General features: G+C 38.2%; 1 protein-coding gene across 1 annotated transcript; it reads left to right on the top strand.

Moving 5' to 3' along the window:
• The first annotated feature begins 1138 nt into the window (after nucleotides 1-1138).
• naglu (N-acetylglucosaminidase, alpha) lies at nucleotides 1139-12666 on the top strand. The gene is made up of 6 exons (XM_088070112.1): nucleotides 1139-1678; nucleotides 5197-5344; nucleotides 5857-6003; nucleotides 6843-6928; nucleotides 8437-8693; nucleotides 8901-12666. Exons 1-6 carry the CDS (start codon nucleotides 1266-1268, stop codon nucleotides 10103-10105), a joined length of 2256 nt encoding a protein of 751 aa, XP_087926238.1. The 5' UTR covers nucleotides 1139-1265; the 3' UTR covers nucleotides 10106-12666.
• The last annotated feature ends 4472 nt before the right edge of the window (nucleotides 12667-17138 follow it).

Genomic DNA, 17138 nt, shown 5'->3' with positions numbered 1-17138 from the left:
AAAGCCACAATCTTAGTAAGAGAACAGTATGAACACAGAGGGCTCAAAGTTCCAATAACTCACATCATTATAGTATGATTCTGCTGAAATTCAATAAACAATAATTGAACCACTGGCCTGCAATAGGTCAAACATAGTTTTACTTATCATTTCTAAGCAGTACAAAATATAAAGTAGTGTAAGGCATATGAAGACTGGTGTCGCTATTGCATTTGATGATAGCTAATTAGCTGACATCAGCAAAACACCTTTGTACATGTTGTTTTCCCAACATGTACTACTACTTGGCACTGCTGTGGATCACATGTGTGCCAACTCCTCTCAGCGGCAAACACAAGACTTCACCAGATAGAGGAGCCATTCCAGTTCAAAGTCCAGTTACTCAATGACCAGTTGCCATTTAATTCACCGATGTGCTGTGATAAATATTTTTATTATCAGCAGCTAAAAACCCTGCAAAAAGACACAAAGTACCCTATCAAAGTTAATGAAAGAGGATGCCATGATATGTCTCTGTGTCTGAATTCTTTGATGGCAGTGTTTGGGTGAAAAGTACCACCAGCCCCCTCCCCTGCAACTCAGCACCTCAGAACCCATGGCTGCATGACAAATGGAGCGTTGTCACACATTATTTTTCATTGTTTACTGTGAGCACTATGGACACTTTTACCACGGCCAGGCCCTTTAAAGGACCCTTCCTTTCAATTATCTGTTGTTAATTAGAATTAGGAAAAAAAAAAAAGTATGCATGTGCGCTGACCCTAACATCTATTTCAACAGTAGTCAGAAAAGCCTGCTTCTAATATTTACTTTCTGTCCAGTTGCCTCTATATGGCACTGGAACACAACATAGTAGTAACCATTTCCAAGCAAACCTGCTGTTGGTCTTGGTTGCTTTTAAACTCTGAGTAGTGAGCATGCAATGATCCACCAAGTTTAAAGGTTTTTATCGACATCTTGTGCTTTTTATTACATGATTACATGACATAAAGCTTGTACCTACAATTTGACCACCTCTATAATATCACCATCATGTGACAGTTTGATCACGTGATAAACAGTGGCTTCTCAGGGGAATTGATTTCAGGGGCACTGCATCCTGTGATTGGCTGTGAGTTGTGATCGAGACAGCAACTCTCTCTCTGATTGGCCAGCAGCACTCCAGTAGAGCAACGCTTCCTGGGTCTCTTCAAATGGAGATATAAAGTTGTTTTTAAACCTGTGCTGCGGTGGGAAATTCTGGCTTCATCTGACTGGGGAGCAAGATGTCAGCCAGAAGCGGCTGTAGCCTGCTTCATCTCGTTGTGTTATGTATTTTTGTCACTGCGTATTGTAAGTTTCCTTCTCTTGAGAACCTCAAACCGAAAGCCAGCGACAAGGCTCAGGGCAGAGCGGTGATCGAGCTCCTGAAGCGGCTGCTCGGGAACAGATCCACCGAGTTTATCGTGGCAGTCAACAGGAGCTTTTCCAACGACAGCCTGGACGTGTGTGAACTCAGGTCCACCAAAAACAACAAGGTGGTTGCTACAGGCAGCAGCGGAGTGGCCGTGGCTTCTGGTATCTACAATTATTTGAAATATTTCTGCAACTGCCATGTTTCGTGGTCCGGTGACCAGCTGGAGCTGCCGCGTCCTCTGCCGAAGCTCAGCGGCGTCCTGCGTATCAACACCCAGCACAGGTCAGTGCCCGCGGGCTGCCGGGTCACGGATACCGGTTAATGGTCTGAGGAGCCAGTGTCAGACGCTCTTTAATTCGGCATACATCCGGTGCAACAAGCAGACCTGGTTTTGTTGAAATTCTGTGAAAACCCCTAAACTTTTCACATTGTCAACTAAGTTTCCTCCAAGAATACGACGTGGTGATCGGGCGTGATCCCCTGTTCAGATCGCTCGCGAGTGATTTTTCTGAAGCTCGCACACATGCACACTGCTACTCATCCAACCTGCTGGCTAAATGACTACATGTTCATGTCGAATTTAACAGAAACCTTACCGATTAGCCTTGTTTTGAACTCCTTTGTCTTCAACAGGGGGGTCCGGGATACCCAGGGGCTCCCCAAAGTTACTTCAGGGGGGTCACCAAGTTATTGTTTTTTAAATGTGTTTTTCTTTTCAAAATTAAAGTATGAGTGAAAATACACATTAACCATCTGAAGCCTGAGCGAAATGGCTCGGTTTCTTAAAAAACTAAACAAAACGAAAAACACGAGAAGAAAGCAATGAGTAACTTAACAAGAAATGACACAAAGATTTGCAAGAAATAAATAAAAAGTTCAAGAAAATTAAGAGAAATATTAAAGAGAAAAAAACGGTAGAGCAACTGAGGAGGGAGGACAGATGTGCAATAGATGCTGTCAAGAAAAATTAAATTACAGTAGATGACAAAATGATACAAAGGAAAGAGGGAGGGGAAGAGAGATGCACAGCAGTAATAATAATAACAATGACATAACAATAGTAATAGATATACAAATTAAAGCATGTAATTTATGATAGCATATAATACTACATGTTAATATTGTAATTCATGTATGTGGCAATAATAATCATATGTGTATAATAATAATGTGTAAACTCAGTACAAGAAAAGTGATGTCAATCCAGGTTTCAAAGGGTTAACATGAATCCAGCATGGCGTTTCCTCACCTACCTCAAAAGCATAGACAGGAGCAGACTGCAGCCTGAGGCTGATATGGGTGTCTGCCTGACAACCTCCAGCTGCCCAAAATAATATGCAACACAATTTTAAACTATATCTGCAGTAGGCAGTGCCTGCCTGTCTCTCTCTCAGCTAAGGAGTCCTTGGCCTGAGAAACAGTGAAGACTCCTGTCTTAAGGGGTCTTAAGTCATTGTAAGTCATAAGTCATATTTCCAAGGAGTAGCCTGTAGGTAATTTTAACATTGTAAACTTAGTGAAGGGTTATGAAGTGTTGTCATGGTACTCTCCTTTGAAAATATTGATATTCTATACCATTTTTGATACCATGGAAAACATTGACATTGATGGCAGAATTTTTTTAATCAAAAGATAAATAAAACAAGGCTATGACATGACAGCGACAACTTTTCTTTTCTTGGTTTGTAGCTGACACTAACATAATCAATGCAGACTTGCTATCAAATAAATGGAAGAACAAAGCATTTTATGACACAGTATAGAAAATAGCTCTTATATTAGCCCTTTTTGGATTTGTGCTTTATGTAGTGCAAGGCATATGAAGACTGGTGTCGCTATTGCATTTGATGATAGCTAATTAGCTGACATCAGCAAAACACCTTTGTACATGTTGTTTTCCCACTAAATCTACTTGGCACTGCTGTGCATCACATGTGTGCCAACTCCTCTCAGCGGCAAACACAAGACTTCACCAGATAGAGGAGCCATTCCAGTTCAAAGTCCAGTTACTCAATGACCAGTTGCCATTTAACTCACCAATGTGCTGCGATAAATATTTTTATTATCAGAAGCTAAAAACATTAAAAAATCTGATTTCCTGTTCATCCCAGCAAAAAGACACAAAGTATATTCATGACAACCCTATCAAAGTTAATGAAAGAGGATGCCATGATATGTCTCTGTGTCTGAATTCTTTGATGGCAGTGTTTGGGTGAAAAGTACCACCAGCCCCCTCCCCTGCAACTCAGCACCTCAGAACCCATGGCTGCATGACAAATGGAGCGTTGTCACACATTATTTTTCATTGTTTACTGTGAGCACTATGGACACTTTTACCATGGCCGGGCCCTTTAAAGGACCCTTCCTTTCAATTATCTGTTGTGAATTAGACCCGCATCAGCTCACCCCAGTTATGTCATGTGCACAGTAGCTAGATTGAAAAAAAGCCACGGCAAGCATGGCACACTTTAGTTTTCCCATGACTATAACTTGGTGGCACAGAGCTTCTCTCAGCCAGTTGGAAGCTTCAGTCATGTACCGACTGCAGGAAAATAAAACTAAGATTACACAGTAGCTGCATGATTTTATATGAAAACTGTAATAGAAACAAACACTTAAAATATGTAAGTATGTATTTTTTGTTGAATCTCTATGAGCATTGTAAAAACACTTAAAATGCAAAAAAACAGCTGTTGTGAGTAATCTTAGCAGTTTTTAAGCATGTATCATATGAAAAAGGCCAAAGTCAAACTGGATCTATTGACATTAAGTATTTGGACACTGTCACATTTTTTAATTTTTCGTCTCTCTTTGTTTGTCTTGTCTATTGTCTTTGTTCTCAGGACATTGGATTTGAAATAAAACCACGACAAAAAGGCGCATGAGGTTTCAGCCACGTTTAATCCTTTAGTGCCCGCTTTAATATTGCACACATTGGCATCACTCTGCGCACAAAATACACTTTTCAAAATCAAGTTTAAAAAAGTATTGTGTATTAATATTATTTTCTACCTTCATTGAATTAGTGTTTTAACAAACATAAGTCCTAATCATAAATATCAAATATAAATTAATTTTCAGAATTTTAACCCTATAGGGTTAAGGTTTTTGTTTTCCAGAATGAACACAAAAACCAACACAAAAAATAAATTATTTTCAATATACTACATGTAAAGCACATGTTTTTTTATGATTACAGCCTGGGATATGTCAATGATTAGCAGCAACATTAATATCATTTTTCTGCTTTCATTGAGTTCACTTTTTAGTCCTAATCATACATATCAAAACATCATTGATTTTCAGAATTTGAACCCTTTTAATGCCAGGGTTTTGTCAGGATACCACTTATTTTTAGATTTAAAAAAAGAAAAAAAAAAACACTTATTCAGTACACTATATGAAAAGGTTTGGTATGATTACAGTCTGGGATATGTCAATAATTTGCAGCAACATTAATTGTCACAGTGCACTTAGTGGAAATAGCATGTATTTTCTTGATATGCCAAATATACTAAAAATTACGTTATCAGGTGGAAAATAAGAAAAATTACAAATTCCAAGGCAAAAGCCCAAAATGACACCCAGAAATAATACAATGCATGTTTTTATGCTTTGGTGGCTGTGGGATCAAAAATTGCAGTTTGAATGGATTTTGATTGAGCACTTTTTGCACTTAATATGGATGTACAACTTATTTGTCCATGTCTATTTAGCATTTAATCTCATTTGAAAATGTGATATTCAATCATCACTTATCACTTTTTAAATAAACTTTATATTTGTGTGTTTGTATCTAGATTCCGGTATTACCAGAACGTCTGCACGTTTAGCTATTCCTCTGTGTGGTGGGACTGGCCGAGATGGGAGAGAGAGATTGACTGGATGGCACTCAATGGAATTAATTTGCCACTGGCTTTCACTGGCCAAGAGGCCCTGTGGCTGGAGGTAAGAGCAAACCTGTCAGGCAGAGAGTGATGATATTCTTTGCAAAATGTTTGTTAAACCACAGGAACACTGTTAAAAACAGCTCTTGGTATGTTCTGTTATTGGCTGATGTTAAGTTTGATTTTAATATATGTAGTTTCTGGAATAGATGTATCAACCAATACATGTGGGCTTCTAAAATGATCAAGTCAGGCAGAACAGTGCTAGATTTTAGGGCTTTTAGGGGCTTTAGGGGTTTAGAATTAGGGGTGAAGTAGATAAGTTTCATACCTAAGTTCTGTGGTAAGTTTAATAAGATAGGCGCACTATTTTCAGAACTATGTATAAGCAAAATGAGGTAACATAGAAGGGGAAGAGATACCAAAAGAGGAAACAAGAGCAGGAAATGAAACCTCTAACTTTAATCAATTTTAACTTTTCAGTGACAATTTGTTAGAGGCAGATAAATGATACTTACCTTAACATGTGCAGCGACATGTGAACATCAGTGTATTACCTTGTTGCACCTTTAGGTTTACCGAGCTATGGGGTTAAACCAGTCGGAGATCGAAGAGTTCTTCTCTGGCCCGGCGTTTCTCGCCTGGAACCGAATGGGAAACGTCTTCAAGTTTGGCGGGCCTCTGCCACAGTCCTGGCATGTGAACCAGCTCTACCTCCAAGTACTGTATCTCTAACAGTTAGAAGCCACTATGTATAACATCAGGACATTTCTGACTATTAACCCTCTGCAACATGGTTTGATATCACTTTTGTGCTGCCTTCAGACGCCTTTCACAAATATTTAACCCTTTGAAACCTGAGCAAATTGGTTCAAATACTTAGAATAAATAGCACAAAAAGCACTGAGTGACTTGGGGAGAAATGTTCCACAAATTGCAAGAAATAAGTAAATTTAGAAAAATATATATAAATGAAAGCTATGGAAAAATGCCAAAAAAGATAGGAGGAATTTCTATAATATAAAAATACAATTTTATATTGTGTCCAAGAAAATTATAATTTTAAATACTTTTTTCAGGTAATTTTCTTGTTTGTTTTTCATTTTTATTTTCTTTTTTTTTTGCTAATTTTCAGGTATTTTCATGTGCTTTTTCAAAATTAAGTTTTTCGTTAATTTTTTTGTTATTTTTGTGTTTCCATTGTCAAAAGTGGTGGTTGGTACGGTGGAAATGCTAAACAGATCCAGGATTTAGGTACCTGTCATGTTCTAAGCGTACAATCCCGAAAGTGTTTGGTAGAAAGGCAGCATATGTTGCTGTAGGGTATTAATGGAAACCCGCCTAGTGTTGTCAACATTTTCTATTCCAACTAACTCAGACTGATCGGGGGGTTTGTTTCCAACATGACCATAATAAGGCCCAAGTTGTCATAAACCAACCAGATATCTTTTTTAAAATCAATCTGTTCATGTGGATGAAATCATGTGTCTCTTCCAAATTTCATCCTACCAGCTGCTGTGGAATGAATCCTCTCACATGACATTCCCTCTCTTTTGCAGTTTAAAATCTTGGAGCGTATGAGATCCTTTGGCATGATTCCCGTGCTGCCAGCCTTTTCTGGGAACATTCCCAAGGGAATTATCAGGTGACTCATGTTTGTTTACCGTTTTAGTGTTATTAACAGAAAGCTGATATTATCTGGCAGACATTGCTAAGTAGGACATTTACAGATTAGAAATAAACTTGTCAGTGCTCTCTAGAGGACTAACCATCTGATGGAATCACTGCTTCTGAGGTGAAATATATGTATGAAACTTCTCTGCTGATATACACTATATTGTTACTCATCACTGTTAGGTTACTTTTATTTTAGTGCTGGGCATAGATTAATTTTTTTAATCTAGATTAATCTCACTGCAATCCTGTAGTTAATCTAGATTAATCTAGATTAAAATTATAGATTTGAATTTTGCCAAAGACATTCAAAATAATATCTATCTATCTAAATGATGAAAATGCATCACAAACTGCTTGAGAAAGCTGTTCTACTATAATATTTGGTAAAGAAAAATAATGTCCCATAAGATTTACTTTGGTGTTTAACTTTTTTTTATTTTGTCAAACACAGACATTTAGGAACACAGGTTCTGTCTCCATGTGGAAAAAGCTTTTTCCTGCTAACTGGAATGAACAGCAGAGGGCGCAGCCTCTGATAACATGACCCTAACTGAACTGTGGGCCTACATTAGAGGTCATGAAGAAGACCATTAACAGTCAGTAGCTTTGTGACACGGCTTGAGCCAATCACTCCAGTCTCTGCTTCTCCTTTTTCCACCACTCAGGCAGACCAGCTTCCGCCTTGTTCACGCCCCCTCCGCGTAATTCAACCAGGTATACATCCGCGCTTAAACAACAAAGTGAAATTGGTGCCTTGCTCACTGTATAGACCCAACTTAGTGAATAGTTTATCGCGCGATAATTTCCTTATCGCGCGATAAGAATCCCGCGTTAACGCAGCACGTTAACGCCGTTAACGGCCCAGCACTATTTTATTTATTTATTTATTTTTTATGACTTCATATTCAAGTGATGCATTTTTTTCAACATAGTCTACAGTCTAATATTTCTCTATAAGAAAATGCAACTTTAGTTACACAGTTGATAAAAAATGATGCAGCTAGGGACAGTAAAGTACAGGAATCCCATGGGTCCTTGAAATACTTAAAAGTTTAAGGGGAAAAAGATTGAGGCCGAGAAAGTTTTTGAATTGATTGCTTGAATGTATATATTTTCTGCAAGAATAGAAAATGTACTTAGTTTAAAAATGCTCTAGTTTTGCTGTCCTGCGGTGTGGCATCAGTGTAACTCGGCACTGCTGACGACTGTTCACTCATTCAAGCCTCTCTCTCTTTTTAATTGTTGTTTGGAAGCTTCTGTAAAACTGGATAGTTCTCATTATAAAAACTCCCAGTGTTGTAACAGCAATTAACCTTAATCTGGCCCTCATGTTATGCCATGTTTGGTCCTTGAATTAGAGGGAATTAGGCCTGGAAAGTATTTAAAAAGTCCTTGAATTTGATGTTTCAGAAGGTTTGGAAAAGTTAACACTTGAGTCTAAACCTCTGGACCACTGAAGTGTTTCTTGTGTTTCAGGTTGTATCCAGAAGCCAATGTAACCAGACTGGGGCCTTGGTCTCACTTCAACTGCAGCTACTCCTGCTCCTATGTTTTAGACCCTCTTGACCCACTTTTCCTCCAGATCGGGTCCCTCTACCTGTCCCAGGTAGTGAAGCAGTTTGGTACAGATCACATCTACAACACGGACACCTTCAATGAGATGACACCACCCTCCTCTGACCCTGCCTATCTGTCTGCAGTCAGTCGCTCTGTCTTTGCCTCAATGTCCGCAGGTGAGTTTCTCCTTCACATTGCGAGTTTTCAGCCTGATTGTGTCTCTCAGAAAGCCGATATTTTGGGGAATGAGTACAATAACTAGACGACCCATCTCTGACCTGCTGTCCAGACAGCCCCCCTCGAGCTCCCTGCTGATTTTCAGCCACATTTGAGAACTGTCCTCTTCTTGTTCCTCATCCAAATCTCATTTTTTTTCTCCTCAGTTGACCCTCAGGCAATTTGGCTGATGCAAGGCTGGCTGTTCTTTAGTGACGCAGCATTCTGGAAGCCGGCCCAGATTCAGGCCTTACTACATGGAGTTCCTGTCGGAAGAATGATCGTGCTGGACCTGTTTGCGGAGACCGAGCCAATTTTTTCCTACACAGAGTCTTTCTATGGACAGCCCTTTATCTGGTGCATGCTGCACAACTTTGGGGGTAACAGTGGATTCTATGGCACAGTGGAGAGCATCAATTCAGGGCCATTCAAAGCCTTACATTTCCCAAACTCCACGCTAGTGGGCATTGGCATAACACCTGAGGGCATTGAGCAGAATCCTGTGATGTACGAGCTGATGAGCGAGCTGGCTTGGCGCAAAGAGCCAGTCAACTTGTCCAAGTGGGTGTCTCTGTATGCATTACGCCGCTACGGCAGCACGCAAGAGAATCTGACCACCGCGTGGAGGCTCCTGTTCGCCAGCGTCTACAACTGCACGCTACCACATTACCGGAACCACAACCACAGCCCCCTGGTGCGCCGGCCGTCCTTCCACATGAATACTGACCTCTGGTATGATCCAGCTGATTTGTACAAAGCCTGGAAACTGATTATTGAGGCAGCTCCATCTCTCATGACCAAGGAGACCTTTCAGTATGATCTAGTGGATGTCACTCGGCAGGTTCTCCAAGTCCTGACAAGCTCTTTTTACCAGGATATCGCAGATGCCTTCCATAACCAGAAGTTGCCAGAGCTGCTGACTGCAGGCGGAGTGCTGGTCTATGACCTGCTACCTGAGCTCAATCGTTTGCTGAATAGTGACCGCAACTTCCTGTTGGGGACATGGCTGGAGAGGGCCAGATCTTTAGCCCTCGATGAAAAGGAGGCTGAGCTCTATGACATGAATGCCCGAAACCAGCTCACTCTCTGGGGTCCCAGTGGAGAAATCCTGGACTACGCCAGCAAAGAGTGGGGAGGCCTGATGGAGGACTACTATGCCCAGCGATGGGGCCTCTTTGTTCACACCCTGGTAGGGTGTTTGGACAGCGGACGACCGTTCAGGCAGGACGCCTTCAACCAGGCAGTTTTTCAGGTAGAAAAGGGATTCATTTACAACAGTCGAAAGTACCCGACCAAGCCTCAGGGAGACACATACGAGATCGCTCGCAGGATCTTTCTCAAGTACTACCCACAGGCCTTGAAGAGGCTATAGTGAGCAGAGCTTCATTTTGGAAAATCTTGTCTCAAGTCACAGCAAGAAGAATGTCTTCCTCCACCTCCACCTTCATGGCTTTCCCAAAACATTTTGATGTAGAAAGTCTAACAACCTGAATTTACAGGAACAACCTGTTTTGCACATGTAGTAGAGGCAGAGATGGACAGATGTGCATGTTGTAGGGGGAAAAGGATTTTCACTTTACATTCACACTGATTAAATATCCAACTATGGCTTCTAAAGGAGGACAAGGAGGAGATAAAGGCCTGTTAACGACTTCCAGAAGACTGTATGAAGGTGCAGATTTGATGTTGAATTTCACCTGTATGTCCTTTGTTACTGTTTTTTATCCCACATCTCTTACAGAAAAAAACATGGAAATACACACATTCACTTCCCAGAGTAAGATGATCCCACATGGATTTGAATATCAACATGAACACGGTGAGCTTAGCATAAAGACTGAAAGCCAGCCAGGCTGTGTCCACAGTGAAACAAGACTAATGCCGTTATTCACACGGTGTATATTGTCTGTTTAACCTGTATACTAAGAAAAATGTAAAAACGTCATTTAGTGGTTTTAGAGAGAATAAGGAGGTGGAACTGTTTCTTGACGAACAGCAGATTATCCATTTACACCTCACGCCCATGTTGCATCTGTTGCTATAGACAGTCACAATGTTCGTTCACAATCATTTCCAAATAGAAAACCCCTGTGTCAGGTATGTAAAATGAAAAGACTGAACGAACGCTGCCTCAGTAGGTTAGTTTTTAGCATCATTAAAAAAGGCCCACCTAAAAACAACGTTGTCAGTCACATCCCACTGTGTGTTTGCTGTTTTCAATTTTTTTCACAGCTTTATCTTGCTGTCAGACAGCCCTGTCCTATGAGACACTCAAAGCCATCAGTTTCCATTGACAAAAACAGTCGTTTTACATAGCAGAATGCTAGGGTTACAGGTCTACTGTTAACTCCATCAGTCATGGTAAAGCAAAGATTCCTAATACAGCGGACTATAGCAAATTGTTACATTTCAGTTCATCAACAGGTTAAAAAAGGTCAGGAGCTGTGGATCAAGAGGTGGCACAATTGGGTGACTGGGCATATCTTAGCTCACCTTCCAGCTCTGCATGTTTTTTGAGACTTTTGCCACATTCCAGGTAGGAGGCATCCAAGCCAAAAGCTGTGGGTTTATTTACTCTTTAACAAGGCAAGGCAAGGCAAGGCAAGTTTATTTGTATAGCACATTTCAGCAACAAGGCAATTCAAGGTGCTTCACACAGAACATTGAAATACAACAACAGGGGGAAAGGAAACACATTTAAAACATTAGAAAAGAAGCATGTAAAAGGTGATTTAAAAAAAAGCAAGTGGGAAAACAACAGATAAAACCCAAAAATATAAAAACACATATATTGAAATAAGAGTTGCAGTGCAGAGTTTCGAAGTAAAATATAAAATTTAAAAAGTAAAAAGCCTTTTAGTCAAAGGCAGCAGTGAACAGGTGAGTCTTTAACCTTGACTTAAAAGAACTCAGACTCTCAGCAGACCTGATATTTTCTGGTAGTTTGTTCCAGATATACGGAGCATAGAAACTGAATGCTGATTCTCCATGTTTAGTTCTGACTTTTGGAACACAGAGCAGACCTGCACCAGATGACATAACAAACAGACATGAATTTAATGCCAACTGAACATCTCCCTCACATGAAAAAACAAGTAAGCACATTTCCCCACGTGTTGTACTGGTCCTTTAAATCAGTGGTACAACACTGTAACTTGTAATGGCAGGGAGCCTTTAGCCATTTCTGAAACACTTCTCAGACACGATCATTCCTGTCAGTTTGAAGTGAATTTGAATATTATTCTAGGCTATAGGACTTATAGGACTGGGAGCTTCAGAGACATTGCGCTAAGTAGCTCAAGTGGGCTGGTAGCATAGTTACCAAACAGTGTGGATGCTTCTGATCTTCTATAACAGTTTTCTACTTCATTTACAATTTCATGCTTATACAGTCAGTAAGATTGGACCGTTACACAATAAGTTTCTCTAAAGCTTTTCTGAACAGAGGGATTTGTTTAATGAGTAGTTGCTGACAAAGTGGCTCATGGTGCACCGTAGCAGATCACTTCATGTCTTGTCTCTAGATGGGTTTTACTTTTTTAAAAATATATTTTTATATGAAAATTCATAGGGGTTATACTGAGAAATTTCACATGTACAGCAATCACTTTCTGAAAAATTCTGTCTATTTTTATTAGCCACCTTAGTTTTGGATGAGATTTTTTGCTGTAATAAATGTAGTTTTAATTAAGGATAATGTACACGTTTTGGGAGAATAATGATTAAGTGTTTCATCAGTATTTTAGAGTCACTTTGTGAGCATAGTTTTCATTCAAGATGTGCCATAAAACACGATGTTGTACAGTATTAGTTTCTTTGTTGTATAAATGTTATTTTTGTATTTTAATGAATTTAACTTGTGATTCTTCAACTCAGGCATGTCATACAAGTCTAAAGGCTATGTGACTTATAATACAATGATTTTATTCTCCACCTCTGTTGCATCTGTGCTCAGTCATAATATGAACTTCAAACATTAACCTGACGGTGCAGGACATATATACATCCATCTGTCCATTTATCATGTACAGGACAGGGCTGGAGACAATCCCAGCATGCTCTGGGTGAGGAGAAGGCGTACGATTGGCATTCACACCCGGGTCAAATGACTGCAGCAGTCGAGGGTTTTTATCGCCTCCGGCTCCAATTGGCGTTGATGGGAACACAACACCTGGGTGAACATAGTCATTTCAGCTACTTTACCGGTGAGATGCAATAATGCACCGTCACTTATTACCCTCCATATCCTCCTAAGCAGCACTAAAACATCAATCCAAATACATCTGCAGTGAATGTGATAGAGGCACTGAATAAGTCAGAGATATAGAAAGAGAAGGAACCACTGAAAAGTTTTCAAACACCTCTGCTGCTGTATACTATTTACCTGTTGTCCTGCCTTTCTGTGATGTCGCACAGAGACACCAACAAAACAATACACACACACAAAAGCTAACAGAAAGGCAGACTCGTCTCTCAGCGGTGTATTCACTTACTGTAGGAATGCAGTCTATCACTTATATTTGGCAGGTTTACCTGTGTTTGAAAGACTGCTAACTGCTAATTTTGGTGGGAAAGTGGTATTGTTTATCGTTTTTAGTTCACTTACCTTGCATGTGTTTTGACTCTTGGTCGTTGCAACGCATCTGTTTATGTTACTTTGTAGATGTTTTCTGTCACTTTGTAATCATATTTTTGTAGTAATATTTTGTCCTTTTTAGTAGTTCTAGTGAAAAGTTACAAGAAAATGACCTGAAATCTCAAACAAACAAAACAAAACACAGTAAAAAGAAAAGTAAAATAACAAGCACAGGTAATGACCTTTAAAGATGCTTTAAAAAAAAAAGAAATATAAACAGTAATATTGAATAAATATATTTTTCTGTAAACTAATTTTAAACATATAATATAATAATTGTATAGTTTTATTAATATTCTTCCCCAGTTATTTGATCATTTTCTAATGTCTCTCTCTCTCTCTCTCTCTCTCTCTAACCTTCAGGTCATTTTCCTGTCACCTATTACTAATTTTTTAAATTTCCAGGTCCTTTCATGCCAAGTTGCTGGTTACCTTTTTCCCATGTTTTTAAAGTAATCAAAACCAATTTGTGAACCTTTCAAAGGTTTAAATGGTTGTAAAAAGGCAACTGGACGCAGCACATGAAAAGTGATGTCAATCCAGGTTTCAAAGGGCTAATATAGCTTATTTTCAAAATCAGGCTTCCTGTTTAAGAAATAAATCATCAAAAACTGTTAGACAGCAGGCCCAAATGTTTTCAATCTGTGGACACTGGAGATGCACTGAGGATAAAGGACAGTGATACCCCAACACCTGCAAAACTCTATATAGGCATTGCTGTAATATTTGATATAACCTAAGACAGTGTTTGCAATAAAATGAAGATTTTATTTGTGGCACTTAACTCCTGGGCAGGGTCACATGGTTCACAAAATCTGTATGGAATTTTGCAGACTCAGTCTGTGCAGGTTTTATGCTATTTTTACAAACATGTCATGAGACTATGAGTCAAATTGTAGTTTTAACAGCTTTAGATTTTTAAGATTATGTCATGCTCACATGCATGATGTTCCCATTGAAGTTGTATTTACACATTTGCCTGAGTAACTTTATTTATATGGTGTTTGCACATGATGTCACGTCCCCCTGAAGATCTGCAGATGGGGGGAAGGAAGTGATTTCTGCATGTTGTGCTGTTTAGAGCTACTTTTAAAAACTGCAACATTCTGAGGATGTTTTGGTGATGTTTCGAGGTGACGGATCATAGAATGTTCTTTTCATGAAACGTTTCCACAATGTTACGATAACAAAGGAGGAACATTTTCAAAGCACGTTCAGAACATGATTTTGAGACCTGAGATTACAGAGCATTTTTTATGCAGCATTCATGTAATGACAAAAATAAATAAATAAATTTAACATTTTTTGGTGTCCATATAAAATGTTACCCTAACTTTAAGAAGAACATTTTTCAAACTAAAAGAAAACTTGCTGCTTACATTTTTTTTTCTAAACTGCACATGATTGAACAGTATTTTCATAATTTTTTTTTGAAGGTCAGATATGTTAATGTGAAATCAACAACCCCGTGGCTGAATTTCACCTTTATGATTCTTCTATTTGCTCTATTAATATTTAAAAAAAAATATATATATATAAATGATTAAGCTTAGTATTAAATTAACATTTCTTAGCTCCCTGACTAGGCCACATTTTCTCTTATTGCAAATTCTGTATTTGACAAATAAGCATGCAATGATATGATCTAAAATCTTTTATTAATTTAATGTTAAGATCACAGTTTATAAATCACCCTATGTCTTCCAGAAGAAGTGTCTGCAATCAGTAAGAACTACTCTTTTGCTTGGGTAGATATTTTTGTGGCATGCAAGTATCTAAGTTGTCTATTAGACTAAAAAAGCTAAGAAAGCTTGTGGAAACTGTGAACTCACCAAATCGGAGTGTACAATAAGTTTCATACCGCACAAAAACCAAACAGAAAAAACAGTGTATCGTAATCTTTATGAGTTGGCCTAGAAGGAGCTGCAGCACCTTTCTAAGATCAGGTAGACCAGGACCCCTCCTGGAGCCAGTCCTAGGAGGGAGATGCAGGGATAGACATTGGTGTTGCAAGCACTATTAGCCAAGTGCCAGGCAAAGGAAGAAACCCAGGCCTCTTTTAGAGAGGGGCCAAACTCTCTCTTTTCTTGGTGGGTGGGTGTGAAGACACTCATAACCCCTCCACAAATGGCCTTTGTGTGGTAGTTCTCCCCAAAAGACGAGACGCTCACCTCCATGGGACTGTGAGTGACTGAAACCAAACATACACTGTACAATTTTAGTGCGTTTTTTACCTGATTTTGGGGCTACAATGACCATTACTAAAACACTGCATTGTGCCATTCCCAGAACATTTTTAGAAACAAAAATTGCTAGCTGGGGCAGCAGGTGGCGCCACAGACCCACTGAAGCTGCATCAGTCTGCACATTCAGGCTCACACTTTTGCTCTTCAACGTCATTTTGAATTCATTTTATTTCCTGAGCTATACTGAGTTGAGTTTATTTACCTTTAAATCATTCTGATTATCTTAAACAATTTTGATATTTTTTTTATTTGATTTGAGTTTTACTTGTTTTGATTTTTTTTTTTTAAAAGTTAGATTTTTTAAAATTGAAATTAGTTTAATAGTTTTCAATAATTGAATAATTTTGTTGCTGTTGTTTTAATAGAGTTGACTTGCTTTGAATTAATTGAACTGGCTTGATTGATTATTTGAAGATTTTAAACATTATTCCATTTTGTCTGCTACTTTATGATTTTTTTAACTACATACATATGACACTTTAATGATTTTTCATGTAGTAATGTCATAGTATAGTATGTCACCCAAAACATGATGAAAATGTCATAGTATAATATGTCATTCAAAAGAGGATAAAAACTTAATATTAAAAGATGTCATATAATTTAAAAAAAAAAAAAATGTAATAGTCGAGTATGTTGTCCAAAACATGATTAAAAATGATAAAGTGTTATCGCTGGAAAAAATGATAAAAACATCACAGTATAACACTACAAAATTACAGTTTTATGATTCTTTAAATGGCATACTATACTATGAAGGTTTTATGATTTTTTGAATGACATAGTAAAGTATGACCTTCTTCATTAATTTTTGAATGAACATGTGCTGTTTTTATCATTTTTGAAAAACATATCAACATTACAAATTGCTAAAACCATCATAATATAGTGTGTCATCCAAAACATGATAAAAATGACAAAGTATAGTATGTCGTTCATATATTCATAAATTCATATCATTTTTCAGGCGACATACCATACTACAACATTTTTATAATTTTCTTGAATGACGTACTAGACTATGACATTTTTGGCAGGTTTTGGATGACACACTATATTATGATGTCTGTCATTCAAAAAAAAAAATCATAAAAAGGACTTAGTATAGTATGGTGCTCAAAAAATATGTAATTCAAAAATTCACAATTTTTTTGAACGACAGACTACTGTGACATTTTGAAATTTTTTAATGACATACTATAGTTTGATGCTCTTATGAATTTTTGAACTATGTTATATAATATGAAGTTCATGTTCCTGGTATTTTGGACAAGGTGCTATAGTATGACATTTTTATGGTATTTTGGACAAGGTGCTATAGTATGACATTTTTATGGTATTTTGGACAAGGTGCTATAGTATGACATTTTTATGGTATTTTGGACAAGGTGCTATAGTATGACATTTTTATAGTATTTTCAATGACAAACTATAGTGTGACATTTTTATGATATTTTGGACAACATACTATAATATGACATTTTTATGGTATTTAGGACGACATACTATAGTCTAACATTTTT

The sequence above is a fragment of the Plectropomus leopardus genome, chromosome 19 (assembly GCF_026936395.1).
Source record: "Plectropomus leopardus strain MGB_pleo_1.0 chromosome 19, ASM2693639v1, whole genome shotgun sequence".
Taxonomy (NCBI): Eukaryota; Metazoa; Chordata; class Actinopteri; order Perciformes; family Serranidae; genus Plectropomus; species Plectropomus leopardus.
Note: the sequence above shows the minus strand (reverse complement) of the source record. Positions and strands in the feature narration are given on the sequence as shown.

Bases quoted from the DNA above. Each gene is read 5' to 3' on its own strand.
- naglu (XM_088070112.1), top strand. From the start codon at position 1,266: ATGTCAGCCAGAAGCGGCTGTAGCCTGCTTCATCTCGTTGTGTTATGT. The intron at 6,929-8,436 runs GTGACTCATGTT...CTTGTGTTTCAG, and splicing joins ATTCCCAAGGGAATTATCAG to GTTGTATCCAGAAGCCAATG. The intron at 8,694-8,900 runs GTGAGTTTCTCC...TTTTCTCCTCAG, and splicing joins CTTTGCCTCAATGTCCGCAG to TTGACCCTCAGGCAATTTGG.